This window comes from Copadichromis virginalis, linkage group LG18 (assembly GCF_057382275.1).
Source record: "Copadichromis virginalis isolate Kocher_CV1m ecotype Utaka linkage group LG18, C_Virginalis_male_GT1.1, whole genome shotgun sequence".
Classification (NCBI taxonomy): domain Eukaryota; kingdom Metazoa; phylum Chordata; class Actinopteri; order Cichliformes; family Cichlidae; genus Copadichromis; species Copadichromis virginalis.
Genome location: NC_140635.1, coordinates 33451813 through 33478161, shown reverse-complemented (window position 1 = coordinate 33478161; position 26349 = coordinate 33451813). Strand labels below are relative to the sequence as shown.

At 40.0% G+C, this 26349-nt stretch overlaps 1 protein-coding gene across 5 annotated transcripts in view; it reads left to right on the top strand.

Moving 5' to 3' along the window:
* The window catches only part of LOC146688358 (uncharacterized), a 126124-nt gene that overhangs the window by 11800 nt on the left and 87975 nt on the right, over positions 1–26349 (top strand). For all 5 annotated transcript variants that reach the window (XM_085438104.1, XM_085438108.1, XM_085438106.1 and 2 more), the window contains exon 2: positions 15631–15830. In XM_085438104.1, coding sequence (XP_085294230.1) covers positions 15641–15830 — 190 coding nt within the window. In that variant the 5' untranslated portion in view covers positions 15631–15640. The remainder of the gene's footprint in view (positions 1–15630; positions 15831–26349) is intronic.

Sequence of the window (26349 nt, the reverse complement as noted above, 5' to 3'; positions counted from 1 at the left end):
GGTTAGCTTCTGTTTCTGGTGATGAGGTTTGAGTGTGCTCCCTTACCTTCTCAAGGTAAGCTAGGTTAGCCTTCTTGTGTGAGCTTTTCAAGTGCACTTTAAGGTTTGTGGGATTTTTTTCCTTTAGAAATGTCCCTCATAATTTGTCTCTTTCCACTACAAGACACTTCATCCAAAACACAGTCATATTCAAAGTAATCCCAAATTGGACTCTGGCGCTTTCTCCCGACTTTTCCTGACACGATTCTGCGCGTGGACGGAGCAGCAACACAGACGACTCGACTAACGTACTGCCACCTGCTGGCATAATGAGACAGCAAGAAAAAAATCTGGAAACTAAACTTCATCTTCACCCTTGACTATTGTATGACACACACACATCAATGAAAACTAAACACATTTTTGCTATAAATTCAGTTAATTTTAATTAGTTTTGTGAACACTCATTACAGTTTTAGTTAGTTTTCCTTCTTTTGTTTTTATTTTTATTTCCGTTAACGAAAATGTTTTTTCACTTCTAGTTTTCGTTATTTCGTTAGTTTTCGTTAACGATAATAACCTTGGTCAGGACCATGCGTTTGTCACACCAGGTTTTATTAAAAACATAAAAGGAGAAAAGCAAGAAAACATACGTAGTATGATGAAACCACGATTGAACTGGTATTTCTTTCAGAGTCAACATTTCTAAACCAGTTAATGGACTCTCAGACACATTTCAGCTCTCTAGATTACTTGCTCCCAATTAAATTAGGGAACATATTTATCCTCCACATCTGCCAGCTTTGTCATCTAGCTGTTGAGAGGAGCTGCCCTGTCATTGTGGGACAGATCCCTGCTTGGCATGTAACCACGCAGATGAAATTGACTTTGTTCACCAAGTAGTGAGTGTGGATGAGCTCCTTCTATTTCCCTAAAGCTGCACATAGCAATTTGTAACTACTTATTAGAACTTATTTAACCTCAGATGTTACTGCTTGCTGTGGAGTCATCATTCAAATGACTTGCTTCACATTAGATATACAGTAGTTGTTTGATCTTTCATTAATATGAAAGTTTAGATCAGTAGAGCTTCAAAATACATATGTGCATTGTGTTTAGATTGATGATATGGCACCATGTGGTTAGTCTCCAATAGAGATTTGCAGCTGTGATGGTGGAAGAGCATACAGCCCACTGTCCCTTAACAGACGTTGTTGTTTTTTTTATTACTTTGAGCCAGCTGTTTTCCTACTTTAAGGTACAGATACATCAATCAAGTCATGTTTAGTTCCATCTGAAATACACACCTTGTCTTAAGGTATTTGATGTCACTAGTACAAATCTCATACCAGTGTTAAATGAGTTTATGTTTTGTTCCATTTGCGTTTTTGTTTTTTTGTTTTGTTTTTTTGTGCAAAGTGCAAATCTATATGAAACAGGTCGATGGAGATGCAGCCAGGATTCAAATTTGGTGGAATGCAATGTCAAACCAAATTACAGTGTCCTTCTTGATCTTAGATCTGGAAAATGACAATAAATTCAGTACACACATTTTCCATTATTCTTTTTTCTTATTACTCCTACTTTCAATGTCATGGAAAGTGCTGCTACAGCAGCGATGTGCTCCTCTACTTTTTTGTGAATGAGCCTGGATGCACAGATGTGTATGAATATATGTGCTATGTTGACTCATAAAATCTCATAATAAACCAGAATCCTGAATATAACCATGTGTTGGTAACTGCACTTAATACTGTAGCTACAAATATTTGTGGTCTTCTAAGCCAAACAGAAGTGCAAATGCATATGATTTTTTTGCCATTTTTAGCCACCAACGAGCACAGTGAATGTGGGAAAGTGTATCTCCCCGGGGCCACTAACCTCTCCATTCGCTGCTGTTACATCATTAGCACAGATTTAGATATTGTACTGTGAGTCATCACAGAGCTGAATTGACCTACAGCTTAGCTGAAAACTGACTTGTATCTTTCTGTGTAATGAAAACAAGTGTTTTCTAGTCTATGGTGAGATGATAACTTGACCAGATGTGTAACAAAATCAGAACTGTATTCATTCCAATTTTGTAAATCTATTTTAACCCACATACAGATGAGAAGTGAATGAAAAAAAAAAAAGGGGGCTCGTCCCTTTTCGTTCGTGTGATTGGTTCGTTTCCTTTTTGCGTTTGTGGTGGGGGGGAAAACGTCGTGCGCGAGTTTTGCGGCTCTGGAGTGCGCGGATGCGGTTGGGTGTCTGCGGAGTTGTGTTTTCCTTTTTCGCTTTGCTCGTGATGTCGTTTGACATGGATGATTTTGCGCAACGTCCCTCCATTGAAAAGTTGGAGCGGTGCACAAAAGCAGATTTGTTGGTAGTGGCTAACTTATTCGGGGTGGATGTTCCGTTGAATGCTAAGAAGGCGGAAATTAAACACTGTTTGGTGGAGAGACTGGTGGACAGGGGAGTGTTTGGGGGGCAGAAAACTCCTGCACCAGGAGGGACCACCTCATCAGCCTTTGGTTCGAGTTCTGCATCCGCATTAGGAATACCAAGGGATTGTGGTCGGTATAAACAATCACAGGCGAGGGACTGCCACCAACATACACCTCGAAATGCTGCAATGCGAACAGCAGAGAGAGGGCCTCTTTCTCAATCGTGCTGTACCCTCGCTGATGGACATTGAATTTCGTTGAGAAATAGCCGATTGGGTGATCCACACCATGATGGTCTTCCTGCAGCAATACGGCACCTGCCCCGTTTGCACTGGCGTCCACTTCCAACTTAAAAGGGCGTGCAAAATCAGGGGCGGCCAGCACTGGCGCACTGCACAGGAGAGTCTTAACAGTCCAGAACGCACTCTGACACGCAGAGGTCCACACAAAAGGTCTCAACACACTAGTGAGGCTAGTGAGAGGTGCGACCACGTCCGCGAAGTTTTGACAGAAACCCCGGTAGTAGCCCACCATGCCGAGGAAACGGCGAAGCTCACGCCTAGTCTGAGGGGCGGGAAAATCCAGTATGGCCTGGATTTTGGCCGAGATAGGGCGCACTTGCCCCTGACCCACCTGCTTTCCTAAGTACGTCACCATGGCTTTACCAAAATCACACTTGGCGAGGTTGAGGGTGAGGGATTCCCTTTCCAAGCGATGGAACACATCAGTGAGTGTCTCCGTATGCTCTGACCAGGTGTCTGAATAGACGACAATGTCATCCAAATACACTTCACACTTGCAGACGCCGCCCAGCACGATATTCATGAGCCGTTGAAATGTGGCAGGAGCGTTGCGCAACCCGAAAGGCATGACAGTGTACTGGAGAAAATGGTCAGGAGTAACAAAAGCAGAGATTTCGGCCGCACGTGATGTTAGGGGAACTTGCCAATAGCCCTTTAACAAGTCCAGCTTGGTAACGAAGGTCGCAGAACCGACCCTATCAACACAATCCTCCATTCTGGGCAGAGGATAGGAGTCAGGCTTGGTCACACTGTTCACCTTCCGAAAATCTGTACAAAACCGTGGGGTCTTATCCGCTTTAGGCACTAGGAGACATGGGGAACTCCACGCACTAGAGCTAGGGACAGCAAGACAATTCTCCAACAGATAAGAGACTTCTGTCTGGAAAAGAGCACGCGTAGTGGGATTCACCCGGTAGGCATGCTGTTTGATTGGAGGATGGTCCCCCACATCGATATCATGCTCCAACACGGTGGTACAGGATGGAGTGTCCGAGAAAAGATTAGGATGATTTTCAATCAACCGACACACGTCATTTCGGACATCATCGTCTACCCCAGTTAAATGTGACCTTAAATCACGTAGGATTTCAGAATTCCTAAGTCGTGCGCAGCCCACAGCACAACCGAAAACCAAATCGTCACCTACTGGGTCATACCGAGTTTCGGAAACCGGCACCCCCACAGTCGCAACTGTTGACACACCACCAGCAAAGTAGGGCTTCATCATATTAATATGACACACACGGCACTTTTTCCTTCGCTCTGGGGTGTCGATGACATAATCCGTGTCACTCAATTTCGCCTGCACTGTATACGGACCACTGAACTTGGCCTGGAGGGAAGATCCAGGGACCGGTAAAAGTGTTAAAACTTTATCACCAACCTCAAATTTTCGCTGCACAGCCTTCACATCAAACTTCCTCTTCATCCTACCTTGTGTTGCACTGAGAGCATCCCGTGCAATTGCGCACGCTTTATGCAAACGCTCTCTGAAAGAGCTCACATAGTCTAACACATTTTCCTTAGGGGCAACAGTGTCGGACAGGAAGTTCTCCTTAAGCAATCGCAAGGGGCCACGCACTGTGTGACCGAACACCAGCTCAGCAGGGCTAAATCCTAACGACTCCTGCACACTTTCTCTCACTGCTAAAAGAAGCAGCGGCAACCCCTCATCCCACTCCTTTTGAGACTCAAGGCAAAATTTCCGCATCATCGATTTCAATGTCTGATGAAACCGCTCGAGCGCACCTTGCGACTCCGGATGATAGGCACTAGATTTCCGATGTTTAATGCCAAGTGACTGCAAAACCTGAGCAAAAATCCTAGACATGAAATTAGAGCCTTGGTCAGTTTGAACAGCTTTTGGTAAACCAAAAATAGAGAAAAAGTTCACCAATGCCTTAACAACTGGTTTAACCTTAAGGGTGCGCAACGGAATTGCCTCGGGAAAACGGGTAGCAACACACATCAGAGTCAAGAGGTACTGGTGACCCGATTTTGTTTTAGGGAGCGGACCAACGCAGTCGATGAGGATGTGTTCAAAAGGTTCCCCTAAAACTGGAATAGGGTGTAATGGAGCGGGTGGAATGACTTGGTTAGGCTTACCACTAATCTGACAGGTGTGACAAGAACGACAATACTGAGCAACGTCATTCTTCAATCCTGGCCAAAAGAAATGACGCAGAATGCGGTGATAGGTTTTCCTAATACCTAAATGTCCAGAAAAACTGTCATGGGCAAGACTAAGAACTTTGGGTCGGTACTGTTGAGGCACCAGAACCTGTTTAAACACATTCCAACCCAAATCACCAGCTGTAGGCGGATACCAAGTACACATCAACACGTCATCCTCGACACTATAAACACGAGGGTACTGGTCGCTAGAGTTGGCAGCGGAAAAACAACTCACAAGAGTCGGGTCACTCTGCTGTGCCGAAACCAACTCCTTTTTGTTGATTTCCAAAGACAGTTGAGGTGTCACTGATGGGCTAATAGGCAGCATCGCCTCAGAGTCGCCCGTCAGTGGAACACGGGTTTCAGATTCAGACTCCGGCCCACCACCAGCACAGAGAAAAGAATCAGATAAATCCACGTCACCGTACTTGCGCCTATGCGCACGAGTTACCGCGCAAGCAGGAAAAACAGAGGAGGAACGCTCCTCAGCGACAGGGTTAGATAATGAAATATCAGGCACCGGTATCTCAACCACTCTCGGGGTAGAAAACACTTTTCCGTTAGCCAAATCATTCCCCAGAATCATCGCAACTCCGGGCACTGGCAACTGGTCGCGCACGCCAACCGGTACCGAACCCGAAACGAGCGGCGATTGAAGAAACACATTGTGCAGTGGCACACGCAGTACATCCATTTTTACACCCCAGACAAGAGCATCCGAACCACAAAAAGAGTCATCAGAAAAAGGTAGAATACCCTTCAAAATAAGAGTCTGCGCGGCCCCAGTGTCACGCAGAATCATGATCGGCACCCGATCCTCCTCTTTTTCATTCAACGAAACAAACCCCTCCGACACAAAAGGGCAGTAGCTCTCATCAAAGCCTTCACTTCCCACTCCATTGCTAGGTGAAGTGGAAGCTGACATAGAACGAACGAAACCCACACTTTTCGGCTTCCTCACCGTGTTGGCCTGCTCCCTGCGCTGTAGTGATGGGCAAGCAGCAACGAGGTGCCCGATTTCATGACAATAAAAACATTTGCGATCTGACATAGGAATAGCAGCAGAACGTGTCTGGCGCTTAGGGGAAACCCTATAACTTCTGACAGGACGAGGTGAGGAAGTGTACTCACGGCGCTCTGTCGAAAGTGCAGCACGATGAGTTAACACAAACTCGTCGGCAAGGACCGCGGCTTTAGACAGTAACCCCACCTTCTGCTCATTAAGATACACGACAATGTTTTCAGGGAGACATGTATTGAACTCTTCCAGCAGGATTTTTTGTAAAAAATCACTTTTTTGCCCCACTGTATGTGTGTCTGTGTGTTACACCGGAGCTCTTTAAAGGGGGAAGCTTGACAACCAAGCTAGCTACCATTAGCTGACAACTTAGCACTGATGTTCTTTCACTCAAATGATGTTACTTCTGGTTCCAAACATACAGCAGCAACAGCTCTGAGAAATCAAATAATAAATGATGACATCCATCTTTTACACTCTTAATGATCAGCATGAATGGTAGATATAGACTACAAATAAAACTTGCATATGACTCAAATGCGCAAGTTGAGTTTGATATATTTTTGCAATGTGCACTTATCAGAAAACTGTGCCAACATTGAAAACAGGAACTGCTGAGATTGATAAGAATTTGGAAGCTCTTCTCAATTCCAATCCCTACGCTTGTTCTCAACCAAAGCCAGACTGATAGTTCTGACAAAAGCAGAAAACAACTTGACCACTTTTATTCTGATGCAACACAGAGGCATCAGGGAAAACAATACTAGCTAGCTAGATTTTAAAAAGAGAGATGAAGACCCAGCTGAAACTGATTCTATGATGATGACAGGTAGCATGAGTGCCTGAGAAGTTGGACTAAGACTCAATTCGCTATCAGGCCGTTGGTGCTGAACATCTCTTGCCCTTGTTGTGTTTTGACCAAGTTAACATCACTGATGTGACTGTACTGACCATTCATAATCAATGATTATTATGGGATTTACACAAAATGTGGTACTTTTGTGCATGTCCTAAACATATGTCAGTGTGCACATAACTTTCCATTGTTAATATATTATTATATAGTATTATATCATATAGTGTTCCTAGGAAGACAAGCAGCTGGGCCCAGTACATTGTGAGATTAGTGGTGACAGCCAGGGGCTTGAAGTATAGTGGAAGTATAGTGTGTGCGGCTGAGCTGTAAAGCTGCAGCACGAGTGTGTGAACAGCAACCGTTAATAAAGCAAGTATGCTGAAAAGCACTGAACCGTGGACTGTGGTCTGCTGCGTGATTACTACACAGCTACGTCCATAACGTAAAGTAAACCTCTGAGCTACAGCAGCAGCACAAGTTCAGCCACAAGCAAAACTGGTGATTCGCTTCTCTACACCGCTGACTTTAACACTTCACGCTTGCAACCGTGACTATGTGATTACTGTTTTGTTCACCACAGACGTCTGCATGACAGAAGACTCAATGCAACCAGGTGGAGAGATGGACTCCAGGACACTATCAGTTACTGTCAAGATCGAATTCACACAATTTTCTTTTACACTGTTTTCTGCTTTTGTCAGAACTATCAGTCTGGCTTTGGTTGAGAACAAGCGTAGGGATTGGAATTGAGAAGAGCTTCCAAATTCTTATCAATCTCAGCAGTTCCTGTTTTCAATGTTGGCACAGTTTTCTGATAAGTGCACATTGCAAAAATATATCAAACTCAACTTGCGCATTTGAGTCATATGCAAGTTTTATTTGTAGTCTATATCTACCATTCATGCTGATCATTAAGAGTGTAAAAGATGGATGTCATCATTTATTATTTGATTTCTCAGAGCTGTTGCTGCTGTATGTTTGGAACCAGAAGTAACATCATTTGAGTGAAAGAACATCAGTGCTAAGTTGTCAGCTAATGGTAGCTAGCTTGGTTGTCAAGCTTCCCCCTTTAAAGAGCTCCGGTGTAACACACAGACACACATACAGTGGGGCAAAAAAGTATTTAGTCAGCCACCGATTGTGCAAGTTCCCCCACTTAAAATGATGACAGAGGTCAGTAATTTGCACCAGAGGTACACTTCAACTGTGAGAGACAGAATGTGAAAAAAAAATCCATGAATTCACATGGTAGGATTTGTAAAGAATTTATTCGTAAATTAGGGTGGAAAATAAGTATTTGGTCACCTCAAACAAGGAAAATCTCTGGCTCCCACAGACCTGTAACGTCTTCTGTAAGAAGCTTTTCTGTCCCCTACTCGTTACCTGTATGAATGGCACCTGTTTGAACTCATCATCTGTATAAAAGACACCTGTCTACAGCCTCAAACAGTCAGACTCCAAACTCCGCCATGGCCAAGACCAAAGAGCTTTCGAAGGACACCAGGAAAAGTATTGTAGACCTGCACCAGACTGGGAAGAGTGAATCTACAATAGGCAAGCAGCTTGGTGTGAAAAAAATCAACTGTGGGAGCAATCATCAGAAAATGGAAGACATACAAGACCACTGATAATCTCCCTCGATCTGGGGCTCCACGCAAGATCTCATCCCGTGGGGTCAAAATGATCATGAGAACGGTGAGCAAAGATCCCAGAACCACACGGGGGCACCTGGTGCATGACCTGCAGAGAGCTGGGACCAAAGTAACAAAGGTCACCATCAGTAACACACTACAACGGCAGGGAATCAAATCCCGCAGTGCCAGACGTGTTCCGCTGCTGAAGCCAGTGCATGTCCAGGCCCGTCTGAAGTTTGCCAGAGAGCACATGGATGATACAGCAGAGGATTGGGAGAATGTCATGTGGTCAGATGAAACCAAAGTAGAACTTTTTGGTATAAACTCAACTCGTCGTGTTTGGAGGAAGAAGAATACTGAGTTGCATCCCAAGAACACCATACCTACTGTGAAGCATGGGGATGGAAACATCATGCTATGGGGCTGTTTTTCTGCCAAGGGGACAGGACGACTGATCCGTGTTAAGGACAGAATGAATGGGGCCATGTATCGTGAGATTTTGAGCCAAAACCTCCTTCCATCAGTGAGAACTTTGAAGATGAAACGAGGCTGGGTCTTCCAACATGACAATGATCCAAAACACACCGCCCGGGCAACAAAGGAGTGGCTTCGTAAGAAGCATTTGAAAGTCCTGGAGTGGCCTAGCCAGTCTCCAGACCTCAACCCCATAGAAAATCTGTGGCGGGAGTTGAAAGTCCGTGTTGCTCGGCGACAGCCCCAAAACATCACTGCTCTCGAGAAGATCTGCATGGAGGAATGGGCCAAAATACCAGCTACTGTGTGTGCAAACCTGGTAAAGACCTATAGTAAACGTTTGACCTCTGTTATTGCCAACAAAGGTTATGTTACAAAGTATTGAGTTGTATTTTTGTTATTGACCAAATACTTATTTTCCACCCTGATTTACGAATAAATTCTTTACAAATCCTACCATGTGGATTCATGGATTTTTTTCACACCAAGCTGCTTGCCTATTGTAGATTCACTCTTCCCAGTCTGGTGCAGTTCTACAATACTTTTCCTGGTGTCCTTCGAAAGCTCTTTGGTCTTGGCCATGGCGGAGTTTGGAGTCTGACTGTTTGAGGCTGTAGACAGGTGTCTTTTATACAGATGATGAGTTCAAACAGGTGCCATTCATACAGGTAACGAGTGGGGGACAGAAAAGCTTCTTATAGAAGACGTTACAGGTCTGTGGGAGCCAGAGATTTTCCTTGTTTGAGGTGACCAAATACTTATTTTCCACCCTAATTTACGAATAAATTCTTTACAAATCCTACCATGTGAATTCATGGATTTTTTTTTCACATTCTGTCTCTCACAGTTGAAGTGTACCTCTGGTGCAAATTACTGACCTCTGTCATCATTTTAAGTGGGGGAACTTGCACAATCGGTGGCTGACTAAATACTTTTTTGCCCCACTGTAAGTGCTGCGTTTGACACTGTGGATCACTGTATTTTATTGGATAGGGTTGAACATTTTATTGGAGTTACAGGAAATATTTTATCATGGCTGAGATCTTACCTGTCTGGGAGGTCTCAGACTGTTAGTTTTAAAAATGATCTCTCCGAGACCTGGGCAATGAGGCATGGGGTCCCTCAGGGCTCTGTACTTGGACCATTGCTGTTTTCTATGTATCTGCTGCCTCTTGGTGTTCTTTTACGTTCTTTTAATGTAACCTTTCATTGTTACGCTAACGACCTGCAGCTTTATGTTCCTCTAACCTTTGGAAATTGTGCTGAGGTGTCTAAACTAGAATCTTATCTATCTGCAATTAGGGGCTGGTTATCGGATAATTTCTTGCTCCTAAACACTGATAAGACAGAGTACTTGTCAAAAAACTTCAGTACTTGTCCCAAAATTTCATCTTGAAAATTGATGACGTAAATTGCAGGGACAAGGTAAAAAACTTGGGCGTGTGGTTCGACATGGTGCTCTCCTTCAAGTCTCATGTTAAAGAGATAACAAAGACTGCCTTGTATCATTTGAGGAACATAGCCAAATTCAAAATCAACTTTTGCCAACGACATTGCAGAGGTTCTTGTCCATGCATTTGTGTCTTCACGTATTGATTATTGTAATGCTCTTCTTTCTGGGCTACCAAAGAAAAGCTTTAGAGGTCTACAGATGGTGCAAAATGCAGCTGCTCGCATTTTAACAAGAACTGGGAAATTTGAGCACATTACCCCTCTACTGAGATCTCTTCGTTGGCTACCTTGTTAGGTTCGAGCAGATTTTAAGATCCTGCTGCTCACCTACAAGGCCAGTGGATTGGCATCGTCATACCTCTCTGACCTTTTACACCTTTATGTTCCATGCCGTGCTCTACGATCTTAGGACTCTGGCCTTCTAAAGGTTCCCAGAGCCAGAAAAAAGACAATTGGAGAACGTGCGTTTTCTTTTCGTGTACCATATTTGTGGAACAACCTCCCTCAAGATGTTAGGCAGGCATGCTCTGTGGGGATTTTTAAAATTAAGTTGAAGACACATTTGTTCAACCTATCCTACATGTCTTAATTCTAGGCTTTCTAGTTTTTAAATTCTTATTGTTTTTAACTTGTATTGTGTTTTTTACTTGTATTGCTATGTATTGCTTTTATTTATTTATCCTTTTAGTTTCAAATAGCTGTACAGCACTTTGTTTATTATTGTTGATAGTTTTGTAGCCCAGGCATTGAAGGCTACAATGGGCCTACAGTTGGATTGTAGACCCATTCTAGGTCCTGACATCCAAGTATATGTAGCTCAGGAAGTCCAGTGGCGTATGAATGTGTGGGAATGTTAGATAATATGCAAATGTGTACAGAAAAAAGTGCTTGTGTGAATGAGACAAGTTGTATAAATTGTTTTGACTTCTCAGAGTAGAAAAGACCTATATAATAACTACTTCATTTACCATATGACTGCTCTTTGGTCTTGCCCATAGTGGTGGAGAGGCTGGAATTGGAAATTGATTCTGTAGACAGGTGTGCTTTAATCACATAACAAGTTGAGATCAGGACTATCTACAATTGATTGAGCCAATCTGTGGGAGCCAAAATTCTAGCTGTATTGTAGGGGATCAAATATTTCACTCAGTGACATGCAAATTAACTTCTAACTTTTATATAATAGTTTTTTGGGTTTTTTTTTTTTTTTTTTGGGGGGGGGGGGGGGGGATATTTTGGTTTATCTTCTGACTCTCTCCAATAAGACTGCATTAAAAATTAGACACTAATTAGAATTTGGATGTGAGCTAACTTACAAATTCAATAGATCAAATAAACTGTGACAGTTAAGAATGTTGTAAATAAACACTTTCCAACCAACTGATAGTTTAATTGTTGATTTTGATTGTTAATAACTTTTTTGCATCACAAATCTTCATTTATCTTCATTTAAGAATGCATCAGCGTCTATAGCAGAAATGTAACAGTATACATTTTTAGTTTTAGTATGACATTTCCCTTTTTGTTTGGTTTTATTGGAGCAGATTATGTGGTCTGACTGAGCACTCTAAGCACTTTAGACAGCATAGCTCATTCACCCATTCACACCCACTGATGCAAGCATTTTTTTTCTACTTTTTTCTACATAAATTGTTGTTTAATGTTGTAGTGATTGAAATGATGAAAAGACATTTTTGTTCAATGACTCTTGCAATTCTAAGAGTTACTCTATTTACTGATACTTTAAGATTGAAAAATCTATAATGCAAACTCCTCCCAGAAAACTTTGTCAGCCTGGTCAAAATAATTACAAAACCTAGCTAATACCCTTTTTATGTAAAGCAGAAAAAGGCAGCAATTTGGAAATAGAGCTTAATTGACATTAGGTTTCGCGTTACCTCACACACAGTTACAAAAATATCCTCAGGTTAATCTCAGTTGTATTATGACGGTACAGCAAAGTGTTTAAATTCCTGCCAGTGTGTGTGTCCTAGCTTGTGTGAGGACTGCCAGTGGTTTGGAGGGTGAAGTGATTACGTAGCAGACGGTTGGCTTCAGACAGGGAGAGGTGGTGGTTTTCGGGTAGAAAGACAGTTTTTAATCCTTCAGACCTGAACAGCTCACTCAACAGTCTTACCGTCACTATAAGCTTTTTCTTTTTTCCTCCTTACTTTATGTACTGCTTTTTCTTTGCATAGTAACATAGTAACATGATAATACAGATGTGTCGCACTGATGTTAAAGTTTATTCTAAGAGGGAACCCACTGATTGTAGCCATCCTGTTGAAATAATGTTGTTTGTAAAAAAAAAAAAGAAGAAAAAAAAGAAAATGTGATTCACAGAATGTTTATTTGAATAGAAATAAATTTTCACATATTTTAAACTTAACTAACTGTCTCTGTTTAGTGCAACTTTCTTGTAGTTGTCCACTATATTTCAACATTGTAATACAGTTCACAGGTATAGTAACTGTTGACTTTGCAGATTACATTTTTAGAAAATTACCTAAAAACAAACAGAATATATTATTCTGCATCTAAAATGATGAGCATGACCAGCTGTTAACTTTACTTTAAAATTTTGGAGTGCACCACTTTTACTAGTACTAGTACTACCTTAAGATAATGTTATTTCATATGTATTATACATTGTGGGAAGAAATATTGAGAAATATATAAGCCAGATTCACTCTTCTTACAGCTCAGCTGTAATACAGCTATTACAGCTTATTCACTAGCCACTCATTAACTATGCATGCTGTAGAGGATGTAATGCACATTGGTTTTATCAGAGCTTTTTCATCTGAAAATATCTGCGTACTGCAGACATAAATAGACAAAAAGCAGCTTCAAACTGAGCAGAACTGCAGAGTCCTGTGATCATCTTTAGTGTTTTTATCATTGTTTTGAGTAATTCTCTGTAAGTAAATCTTCGTATTGAATCTAGAAATTATATACACTGTTACCTTCAAAACGTGAAGCTTTTCCATAATTGGGATTCTGGATAAGCTTCTGTATGGGTTGTATTTCCAGACACAAAACTTAATTGTTATTCTGTATAATTCTGTATGTCAGTTCAGGCCTCTGAATGTTCTGGCTGATGAAACCTGTCCAATGAAGCGATAAATATTGCAGTATAATACGCTAGGAGGGCAATGGAGGCTTCTATTTAGGGATAGTTAATTTTAAAAATTAGAATGATGGCATTATTGAGTACATCCTGATTGTGTTTGTGTGAGGAAGAGTCAGGAGGAATGTGTGACTGTGACACAAAGTACTTGGAATGAGCACTTTTGGTAAAAATGTATGTTTATGAGAAAAATGAGAGGAGAGTGAAAAAATAATACATTTGGATGTGGATTAGCGCAACAGTGAAAACCAACAAGAGAAAACAAGACTGTTAAAGAACCCCAAAGTGACTCTCAGTTTGGGAATGTTGTGTGTGGTGACCACTGTAAGGTGTCTGACCCCTGAAACAATGGCCTACAGTTCTTCTCAAGGCCTGCTAACACTCTACTGTATGTCCTCATCCTGGCTGCTGGCCACAGAGTGTCAGTGTGTGTGTGTTTGGTACAGTTGCAAGACAATGACAGCTTGTTTGCCGCGAGTGTGGATGGAGGGATAAACAGAAATAAAGGACAGGGAGAAAGAAGAGTTTGTAATAGGGTCATGCTGTCTAAGTGTTGGGCTGCAGTGTGTATTTGTGGGATTTAGAAAGTTGTAAGGGGTAATTTCTTAACTGAACATATTGATTTAAGTTATGTCAGGATGAAGTGCATTTCATATTCTTATTTCCTTCCTTGATGCATCTTATTCCAGAAACGGTTTGTCAGTCAAATTGTGCCTCTGTGTCATGGATTAGTTTGCATCATATTTGCTTTTTATGCTGTACTGTATATTACCGCTCTACTTTTCTCCACATTGGAGCTTGCTGAACAGGTGCTTCAATTAAGCATTTAATTAAGCATTAAGATTCCTTCCAAATTAATACGATTCCCAGTAGGGCTGTTCGATATAACGATATATATTGGATGCAATATAAAAACATCTATCGTTTCAGTTTACGCTATCGTTTGTTTAGTGGTGTCGCAAAATAAACTGTTTATGGCAATATTTTTTCATCGTTTTGATGGTCACTGTAGTGGCTGTATTAATTTCTTAAAGTTCTCTCTTTCTCTTATATTTAATATAACCACACTACAGACGGACAAGCGCCTGTTTTTATGCGTTGCCGTTAGCAACAACGACAGTAAAACCATCGCGTGTCCGCTTGTTTATTTTCCACATGACCCTTTCACAATAAAGCTCAAGATCCTGTTGAGACTTTTCAAAATAAACTGAATCACGTGAAAGAGTATGCAGAGTATTTACGGATGAGAAGCAAAAAAGAGTCGCCAGGTGCTAAAAAATAAACCTTAGACTCAAACGTTAGAACAGCCTTTTTCCCGCAGCACGCCGTATAATAAATACCCACAAAGAAAACGGTGGCCGTTACAACTTATGTCTAAAAATGTATCGCTTCATGCATCGGTTAAAACACTCGACTCCAGGTACATGACGCCCAGCTGGAAACACTTAACGCAAGTCGAGCTGCCCGAGATTCACAGCATTTACAGAAAATGTTAAATCTTTGTGATTTATATCGTTAAGGGGACGATATATGTCTTATATTGGGATATGAGATTTTGGTCATATTGCACAGCCCTAATTCCCAGTTCCAGATGCACTGAAACATCCCCACAGCATAATACTCCCACTACCATGTTTCACTGTGGGGACGGTGATCTTTCTTCTTTCTTCGCACATAAGCAACATATCTGTGCTTATAGTTTCATCTCATCATCAGTAATTCTTTTTTTTTTCAACTCTGAACTGATTGCTTTTGTTTTTGGCACGATGCTTTCTCAAGTAACAGTTCAGGCCCTTTGTGAAGCTTTTATATTGTGTGTAAAGATACTCCTCAGTTTTGACTAGATTTTTCAAGCTTTGAGCATTTGAAAGGTGCTTAAAAAGAAGTAAATGGTTCAATAAAAAGGTCTGTTTTCAAGTTGCTTATTAATATTTACCCAGGTCATTTTTTCTGAAATATGCCTGCTACTTTCTGTAGATAAGTAATTTAAGTTTTCTAAAAAAGAAGTCATATGTTGAAAATCCCTTGCTCTGTTTAAAAAAAAACTTGGGAGATTTTTTCCCAAAAACTGCCTGATAAAGTTTATAAGTGTAGTGAGCAACATGGGCGCCTGACTAAAGGTGAAGAAAAATATCATTAAGCAAAAATTTATGTAAGTAATTTTGTCCCTTTTCTCTCCAGTAACGGGACTATGGACCTGAGCCTGCGAGATGCTCTGGGTGGGGGTGGCGGTGGCGTCCAAGGTGGGGCCCCTGGTGATGCCCTCCTGAAGAGAGACTTTGTGGCTTCACTGGAGAAAGAGAGCTACGATGACAAAGTTGGGGAGACGGTCTCCAAGAGTGACTACCGACCCTTACTGGATGGAAAGGACACCAAGAGCGGTAAGTTGCTACAAGCATTTAAACATAGACATAGTGATTTTCTTCATGTGATCTTCTGGCTGAATGGGTTGGTTGGTAACCCATTAGATATTTAGATATTTTGGCATCACTAGAGTTCAATTTAAGTTGCCTGCCTCACACTGGCGTCCAGTTCAAACTGAAAAACACAACCTGTATTTACCAGTTGGTTCTGTAGAATGAGCCATCAGTTGATGTGTGCTAGCACTGAGATCAGCTGGGATTGCAACTAAGCTTGACTTCATGGCCTGCTTGAAATAACATTAGGCTTGCAGTGCTTTTAAAATGAGTTACATCTTATCAATCTGATGGTAAGTGAAAGCTTAATAATGAAGCTGTGCCATCTGTGTATGGCTGTTATTGTAGTGCGCCATATCTTAAAGTTATTTTAAAGTCTACCACATATCTATATGATAATATATGTAATTTAATAGCAACAGAAAGGCAACATTATGGTACAGGACTCGGTGATTGGATTGGAGACTGTATGCTGCTTGGTTTTTTTGTCACGTTAGAAACCTGATCACTTGAAGAACCTCTGGCACTCAGCTTGGATCCAACACTTACTATAATTCAGTTTGACACCATCCGTTTTTTAGACAGTCCGTCTCTGGGTCAAAGTTCATTTTCAGACTTTACCTCTTAAAGAAACACAGATGAAATAATTAGTTGTAGAAATAGAAGAAATAATTTCCCAGGCTGCGTTGTATCCTTTGTGACTGCTAACATATTATTAACTTGACACCTTTTGAAGATGATCGGTGAAAGAGTCACGTCAGATTTGTCCAAAGCTGTAGGAAAACATTAGTTAGTGTGGAGGCGGCTGGATCTCAGGGAAGTAATGTAGCACAGATAAAGTTCTGTTAACTGTTCATAATATCAGACAAAATGTGCTGAAAAAGTAAAGCAACTTGAAGCTGACTTGGCCTCAAAATGATAATTTGTCACGCAAGCCTGTGATTCAAATGAAAATACCACCAAAGCAAGGTTTGACATGACCATGTTAATCTTCCATAGATGTTGAGTTGATCAAAACTGTGTTATGAAAATGGTGGAGTACAACTGTCCTGTTAGTTTGGTAATGTTTCCTGGCTTGCGGTACTATAATATGGAGAACTGAAGACATATCACTAGATGTTAAGAACGACTGGTGGATAGGGGAGGAGATTTCGATTGCTTTTTGTCAGCACAACGTGTCTGATACGCTTGGTTACTGACTTTTAATAAATAAATAAATCTGAGATGCTTGTAAAAACGTGTATACAGCAACTGTTGCCTGAATATTTTTCTGTGATTCATTCCCTACATCATGGTAAATAAATATGGTAGCAGTAGATATTATATAGTGGTTTTAAAGTATACAAACATTGTCTATGAGGGCGCAGTGGAGAGATAAGCTTTGAGACTGCTTGCCTTCCTTCCATAATTGAACCATAGAGAAATGAAAGAAGGAAATGTTAGGGCATCAAGGTTAAGAGCAAAGCTTTTCATAGAATTGGAGTTTATAGCTATTTGGTTAATGCTACCATGGGGCCAAGCTAAAGAGGTACTTGGAAACCAAACATCCATTAAGAGAGAAACTTAGCCTTCTTTAGACAAATGATTGGTATGAACCAGATCCAGCCAGATGGTTGGATAGTAGGAAGTAGCCATTTGCAAATAAATAAACAAAAAGAAATAAAGAATTAAGAATTTAATGCTGGGCCCCCAAATGGGCAATCAGAAATATGACCAAAACCAAAAAAAAGAAGAAGAAACAAGACAAAACAAACAAGAATTAACAATGTCACATAATATTGCACAGATATGAATTTAAAAAATACCACCGTATGTCCTTATTTTACATAATCACTTATTTCAGTTATATTTAGTTAGCATTTGTTTCACAGATTAATTGTCTATAGATTTAGGGAATAATGAATCTAGTAACGAACCTCGTCCCCTATTCAGAATTGCATGCTGGCTGAAAAAAGAATAACAATAACATTTCACTAAATAATTCATTGTTAGTTATCTTTTGCATGATAATGAAGATACAGGGAGTGCAGAATTATTAGGCAAGTTGTATTTTTGAGGAATAATTTTATTATTGAACAACAACCATGTTCTCAATGAACCCAAAAAACTCATTAATATCAAAGCTGAATGTTTTTGGAAGTAGTTTTTAGTTTGTTTTTAGTTTTAGCTATTTTAGGGGGATATCTGTGTGTGCAGGTGACTATTACTGTGCATAATTATTAGGCAACTTAACAAAAAACAAATATATACCCATTTCAATGATTTATTTTTACCAGTGAAACCAATATAACATCTCCACATTCACAAATATACATTTCTGACATTCAAAAACAAAACAAAAACAAATCAGCGACCAATATAGCCACCTTTCTTTGCAAGGACACTCAAAAGCCTGCCATCCATGGATCCTGTCAGTGTTTTGATCTGTTCACCATCAACATTGCGTGCAGCAGCAACCACAGCCTCTCAGACACTGTTCAGAGAGGTGTACTGTTTTCCCTCCTTGTAAATCTCACATTTGATGATGGACCACAGGTTCTCAATGGGGTTCAGATCAGGTGAACAAGGAGGCCATGTCATTAGTTTTTCTTCTTTTATACCCTTTCTTGCCAGCCACGCTGTGGAGTACTTGGACGCGTGTGATGGAGCATTGTCCTGCATGAAAATCATGTTTTTCTTGAAGGATGCAGACTTCTTCCTGTACCACTGCTTGAAGAAGGTGTCTTCCAGGAACTGGCAGTAGGACTGGGAGTTGAGCTTGACTCCATCCTCAACCCGAAAAGGCCCCACAAGCTCATCTTTAGTGATACCAGCCCAAACCAGTACTCCACCTCCACCTTGCTGGCGTCTGAGTGGGACTGGAGCTCTCTGCCCTTTACCAATCCAGCCACGGGCCCATCCATCTGGCCCATCAAGACTCACTCTCATTTCATCAGTCCATAAAACCTTAGAAAAACCAGTCTTGAGATATTTCTTGGCCCAGTCTTGACGTTTCAGCTTGTGTGTCTTGTTCAGTGGTGGTCGTCTTTCAGCCTTTCATACCTTGGCCATGTCTCTGAGTATTGCACACCTTGTGCTTTTGGGCACTCCAGTGATGTTGCAGCTCTGAAATATGGCCAAACTGGTGGCAAGTGGCATCTTGGCAGCTGCACGCTTGACTTTTCTCAGTTCATGGGCAGTTATTTTGCGCCTTGGTTTTTCCACACGCTTCTTGCGACCCTGTTGACTATTTTGAATGAAACGCTTGATTGTTCGATGATCACGCTTCAGAAGCTTTGCAATTTTGAGACTGCTGCATCCCTCTGCAAGATATCTCACTATTTTTGACTTTTCTGTGCCTGTCAAGTCCTTCTTTTGACCCATTTTGCCAAAGGAAAGGACGTTGCCTAATAATTATACACATCTGATATAGGGTGTTGATGTCATTAGACCACACCCCTTCTCATTACAGAGATGCACATCACCTAATATGCTTAATTGGTAGCAGGCTTTCGAGCCTAGACAGCTTGGAGTAAGACAACATGTATGAAGAGGATGATGTCGACAAAATACTCATTTGCCTAATAATTCTGCACTCCCTGTAGTTCAGCATCATCATTAATTCACATATATTCACAGATTTTTCTTTAATTCAGAATGGTTTAAGTTCATATAAACAGGGACAGCTCATGTTCCTCAGATTATACTCTACATATCCAGGCTATCAGGGATCTTCCTGGGACTGTGTGTCGCTTTAAAGATTGCTTTAAAGTGTACATGACACTTTGGCTGACCTTGTCTAGACTGAAACTGGCTGTAGGATTGTCTGTCTTTTCTCTCAGGCTTGTTCTCTGCATTTTTTCATAGTTTCATTTTTATTTCACTTTCTCTTTCTCTCAGTTTCTGTTCCATCCCTCTTTTTTGTCCTTCTCCCTTCGTGTCATTGTCATGCTGTGTCGGTCTGGAGACAGTGCTGCCTTAGCATCATTGCCTTCACACACACACACACACACACACACACACACACACACACACACACAAAGCCATAATTAGCACCCACCTTGAGGCACAGCCTCATCCATCGAGTTGAAAGTGAACCTGTCTGGCTTTTAATGTTTTACTTGCAATAATCCAGAGCTTTAAGGAGCCAAAATAATGCATAAACCCTTGTCTATGGCACTAATATGGCATGTTGGTAACTAAAGGACATATACTCGATCTTCCCCTTGCTCATACCCGCACACCCAACCCAGTACTGTATCTCTCTTTAGCAGAGTCAAGTGATGTCTTTTCACAGACGTCTATACAGTCTGACCTTTGCAGCCAGAGGAGTTGTCCTCTGTTGGGTATGAGAAACAATGGAGTCTACCTCTAACAGGAGTTAACCCTGATGATATCAACATGGTTTGATGATTTATAAGCAGTTTATTATGTTAACATTTTAGTTTGCCTTGCACAATCAGTAGTCTGATACAAAACTCTTACTCTGACCCCCACAAACCAAGCCTAGTCAAGTGCTACAGGCAAACAGAATTATGACTGTCAGAATGAATGCTGCAAGAGTTGTGAAAAAGCTACATTTAATGTATGTTTTAATGTATGTTAGGCCTGTAAATGGTAAGTAGAGTTGATCTCAAAAATGAAAAATATGCATATGTTTAGTACAGTTTTTCCAGGCATAATTAGTGCACTACTAATATTTTAGCTTTTTTGGTATTTTCTTAATTCATAGGCTGGATGAAAGTATAGTTGAGGGAGACACAACAACGAGAACATCTAAGCATTGGTGACTATACGCAGTAGGCCTGTAGGTCATATGAGTGTTCCTGTCCAAGAGAGAGGATCATACTGTGTCTGAGAGCAGATGTTTTACCACAGGGGTTTCTCTGATGTTGTCATATCACAACTCCTCAAATGCATCAGACACACAAGTGAGACCTGAAATGTCCATTCGAGGCCGACTTTTTTCCATGCCTAATTGACTTGGAAAGAAAATGCAATCTAAATACAAAAGTTGCACCCAAGTTAAAATAAGTTATTCATATCTTGATTTGCTGTTCGATGTTCCAAACTTCATTAATGACAAACCTGTCAGTAAACTGTTCAATTTGAGTTGCTCAGTCCAGTTGTTAGACTTTATTATACACTGCTGTCTTCTTTTATAGAGTAAAAAGTAATCAAAATTGTATAAAAATATTAGCAGCGCAATATTTTCAGATATATAATAGTTTAAATTATGGGTGGGTGGTATAAACGGTATACGGTAGAAACGATATGAATTTGGCCAATGGTAGAGATTTTGACTATACCGCTCTACCGCAATAGCGTATGTTGATGGTGTCATCAAGCTGCGCCTGTTTTGGTTGAAAGTATTGCAGCGGCTGCAAACAATATCATCTGCAAATTATGCCGGGTGACAGTAATAGCGAAGAGATGAAACACGTTTTGGAATATGAAGAAAGCCAAAAACTGCGCTTCCTCCACTTCCGTACTATTGATTCATTAATGTTGAATTCTCTCGCAGATGCTCTATTCCCATGTTGTTGCAGTATATTAATGACTAACCTCGTATTGTGGATGGATTATCTCAGTTGTTCTCCTGACTGAAGTTTGGTCCGTTTACAGCATCCTGCCATGCGATTGCATTTGTCCCTAACCATCGGGAACCCTCACGTTAACTTGTATCGAGTGGAAAAAAGTTAGCGTTCATCCTTCAGCTTCACTGTGTTTATGTTACGCTAACATAGCTGTGTCGCTAGCGATCATGTAGCACATCATTATATACCAGCTAGCCCAACTTCAGTAACCCTACAAACGTCACTGCTGTTTATTTTCTGTCTTCATTTGTGTTGGAAGTGACAGCAGAGCTGTACTTTGAATTTTTCAGTCAATACATGCTATATCATGCTTAGGTGGAAACTAGCGAGCTAACTTCCTGCTAACTTCCTGCTAACTTCCTGCTAGCTTCTAACTCCATTAAATTTAATAAATTCTGTTTTCATGGATTCCTGGATGTTAAACTTAATTGTTACACCTTGTAAATCAGCAACTCTGATCATGTTATTAAAGATGAAAGAATTTAGACAGTTTTTAACTCTCAGTGATGCTGCAGTGTTTGTTTGACTTTGGAACCTATAAGTTTTGGACCCAGATTACTCTGCGAGGCTCCTGACTATGGTAGCTGTAATCCTCCAACAATCCATCAAGCGGTGCGGCTTCATAGCTTACCAAAGTCGTACTAAAACATTTTTGACAGATTTTTGAGCGCCGTGTACCACATATAATTAGTTCGAGGTCAGTAAGCACAACCAGAATTCATACATTAGGCGCACTGTTGATTTTTGAGAAAATTAAAGGATTTTAAGTGTGCCTTATAGTGCAGAAAATACATTATGCAGAAGAAAAGAATAGATCGCGATATATATCATTACCGCACATGCTTCAAATTATACCGCAATATGGATTTTAGGCCATATCGCCCAGCCCTAGTTTCAATAGTAAAACAATTTAATAGTAAACATAATTAATCTTGTATTTAGAGTAGTAGTTCTCTGGAATTACAATTCAAAGACTACTTTCTTAAAGCAACTCGGTAGCATAATTCATAAAGGACATTGAACGCTGTACTCTTTGACCTGTTCATTAAGAATAATTTTTACAACTGAATAAAAACAACTGTCTGCACTGATTACAGTGACTTTGGTTGTTTTTTGGTTGATCAGACTAAAAACCTACATGGCAAAAAATCTGATTCTGGATCGTCAGTAGTAGCCAGGCCAGTCAGTAATTTGAGTGGTATACCAGAAAATACATTGCATTACATTTCCAAAAAGTAGAAGATTTCAAAGTTAGGAGTTTTTCTCCAGGAGGATTTATATCAGCACTTCTTCCAGTTTGGAGGAGCGCTTATTTGATAGGAGAAGAGGAAAGAGCCAATATACAATCTGTCAAATGGACAAAAATGAACTCTAACAGCTGCCTTAATGTTATACAGGATAAAATGCTGCTTTAACATGGTCAACATTAAGAGAATAACACAACTTGACTGCAGTTCAAATACATTCTATATTAAGAGGAACTTGGTGAATCATTTTTACATAATGACTTGTTAGACTGGCACATTGACATCTCTAGGTGGATGGTGAAGACACGTCAGACACAATATCAATCAATGTCTCAGACAGGGGAGTTTCTCTTCAGCTTCTGTTTTCTCTGCTTTTTTAACTGCATTGTTTTTTCCATGTCCTCCGATTTCTGTTATTCAGTAGTAGCAGGTGTTTACTCTTCCTTTTGCTGTGCTCAGCTGGGATGAAGGCCTTTAATACACCTTTTTGTAATATGAGCTGAATATGAAGCCAGGTGCTCATGTGTCCTCAATGTCACTGAGGACAGCATGTTTTAGTTCTGCCTCGTTTTCATCCTCACACCTCATTTTACTAAAACAGCACCTACTTTACTGCTTTAGAGTGGACTGAACATGAGTGGCCTTATCTCACTTTACACATAGCAGCGGAAAGATCAAGACCAGTACAATCAGAATTCTAATTCAAGAAAGAAAAACAGAGTATTAAGTGTAGTTCAAACAAATAAATATCATATATAATAAATAATTAAATAAATAATTATTCTATTAAATTAATATAATAATAATTATTATATTAAATTATTTAATTAATGATGCCTTAACACCAATTTCTTGTCATCTCCTCTCAACCAGGCACATGATAATTTACCAGTGCATAGTCATGACCCAGTGTGGAGTACTCTCAGCTTTTTTTAAATCTAGATTTAAACATATATATACTTTTTCAAGTCTAAGGTTTGACGCATCAGGAGTTATACAGTAAAAAGAAGTCATCTGGACCTTCTGCAACATGCGCACTGTAAGCTAAAGTAGCTTTGCATGAATCATGGTTCAAAATAATCCTTACTTCATGTTCTGACCTACAGTAGCATCCTCTCCACTGTGCTGCAACATAAGCCCACTGTAAGTACAAAATACTTTCACAGTGATGAGACTAAAAGTCATACAGAAACATCCTCGCTTGAGGATCAATAAGCTATTGAATAATGGGGTACACTTAGTTTACACACCGCTTCTACATTTTGTTCAGTAAATAAAAACATGATGTAATATATCATGTGTTGTTTGTCTGATGTTACATTTAAAGTAAGGTGATTTTTTAAATTAAAACCTGTATATTCTTTTTACAATAACAAGAGATTAAAAACACTTTATTATGTATCTTTTAGGCCTGATCTTGTCACAGTTATTGTACTAATTGTGTATGTTTCATCGTTTGTAAGCACAAATATCTAAAACCACTTTATAGAAAAACATAATTGTAATGAGTAATGAGCTGCCAATGTCTTCTCTGTAATTTTTTAGTCTTTTTTTCTGTGGAAGTAAAATTTCTTTGTAGTGTTGCTTCTTTTTATTTCTTTGGTAGTTAAATGTCTTTACACTGAATGAAAGGGGAACAATTTGGAGGTGTTTTATTGAAACGATTTATTAATTGTAATTTTAGTGTTCTGGCCCAATTTAGGATTAAACTGGACTGAATGTGTATAGTGACTTTAACAGCAGAGTGAAGTTTACCTTACTGTGGGCTCATGGTGTAACACAATGGATAGGAAGCTACTGCAGGCAACTCATGTTTTTATCAAGCTGGGATGTGGCTGTGTTTGTTGAGGCATACTAACACACCCCTGCAGGAGTATGCTTTTACTGTATGTGTGGTATCACAGTACAGGGGAGGGAGAGAGGAGTGACCTTCTTGGAATATTGTGTGTGTTTGTGTGTGCCCGTGTAAAAAGAAAACACCCAGTGAGAGTGTGCGTTTGCATTTGAGGCGTTTTGCATTCCTGAGTGCATGCATTTGTATGTGTATGTGTGTTGTGCTACGGGACCTTGAGGTCATATGCAACTGCAGTACAGTGGAGGAGCAAAGGCAGCAGTGAGGTCATCACACACACCTTGGCTGTCACTGTCAATAATAGGGATGTGTGTGTGCTGAGTTCAGCTTATCTGTTGAAGTGAATATGACATAAGCGAAGCTTTTACAGCACTTCTGGAAATGGCTGATTGACTGACAGCTGAGCAAATGTGACATCCTAAAGCCACCAACACAGACAGAGCAGTTTTCAAACTCAGATGGTTTTTACTGCAAACTTTGATCTCTGTTAATAATAATAATAGTAATAATATTAAGAATTATTAAAAAAAAATATGAATAAAAGAGAAAAAGTCAGCTCTAAATTAAAATAATTCAATTGTACTCCACAAGGTATATTCTGACACATGGGGGCATAGTGAGATCTAAAGCAATATATACACTTTATTTATCACCAAAACTTTGGTGACTGTTAATCAACCAAAACATGAATAACAAGCAAACTTAATAATAGAAATAAAATAATTTCAGATTCAGTTCTCACCATTCGGTTTCAGTTCCAAAATTCAGTTTTTTGGGACTGACATCCGGTTCCGGTTCAAGAGTAATCAACCGCAGATTAGTAAAACTATGTTTTACTAGTGGACCGAAAGTGTTACTGACGGGAATCTACAGCGTCTTGAGCTGAATTAAGACTTCAGAAGTCATTCGTCATGTCGAATGACCAGCGGATGAACTCTCAGGTTGGTAATAAATGTATTACATGTATAAGACCAAGCGTCATGTTAACAAATGATAGCCGTACAGTAGCTTTTATGCTTATTGTAGCTGTTAGCTACAATAAGCATTGAATTCAGCTTTGACAAACAAATATGATCGACTGTTTCTAGTAGAATTCCAAAGTTGTCATCTTGTACCCTGTCAGAGCCCTGACAGGGTACAAGAAACTATTTTGTGCAACTTTTTTGTATTTTCAGTTTTGAGGGATAAGCCTCTTAAATTTCTCTAACCAGAAATATATGTTAAAAAAAACAAAACGATTTTCAATGTTTTTGTAGTTTATTGCACTTTTTTGCAATTTATGTAATTACTATGCACTTAATGCATACATATTATTAACATTTGGGCTATAATGGTTGTATTGATGTATAGCTCCCAAAAATGGCACTACAGCATGTAAAAATATAATATAAGCTCTGGCGGACTTGGTTCTATGGTAGGTCTTAAAGGGTTAAAATAAGATACCATTAACACTTTGAGTGCAGTTACAGTTAACAGTGAATATAAATTCTAAAAATACATTTATTGCATAGTGTTACTTTTTTTTTTTTTTTAAACTTTATTTAAAGTAAACAAGTTTACATATAAAATGCACATACACATACAATTACATATACAAAACCATGAGCACATACAAAAGGGAGAAACAAGGAGGAAAATCTAGCATCTGAGTCCACACAACGTTCACAAGACTTACAGTTTTAATTCGTTCCAGGGGAAAACTTTCCCAAGTTTCAGGTCCATTGTTCGTCTTCTCCGCAGGTCTGTAATGATATGTTTACTCACAACATCACTACTTATCATCTTTTGTTCAAGTACTCCTTTGGCAC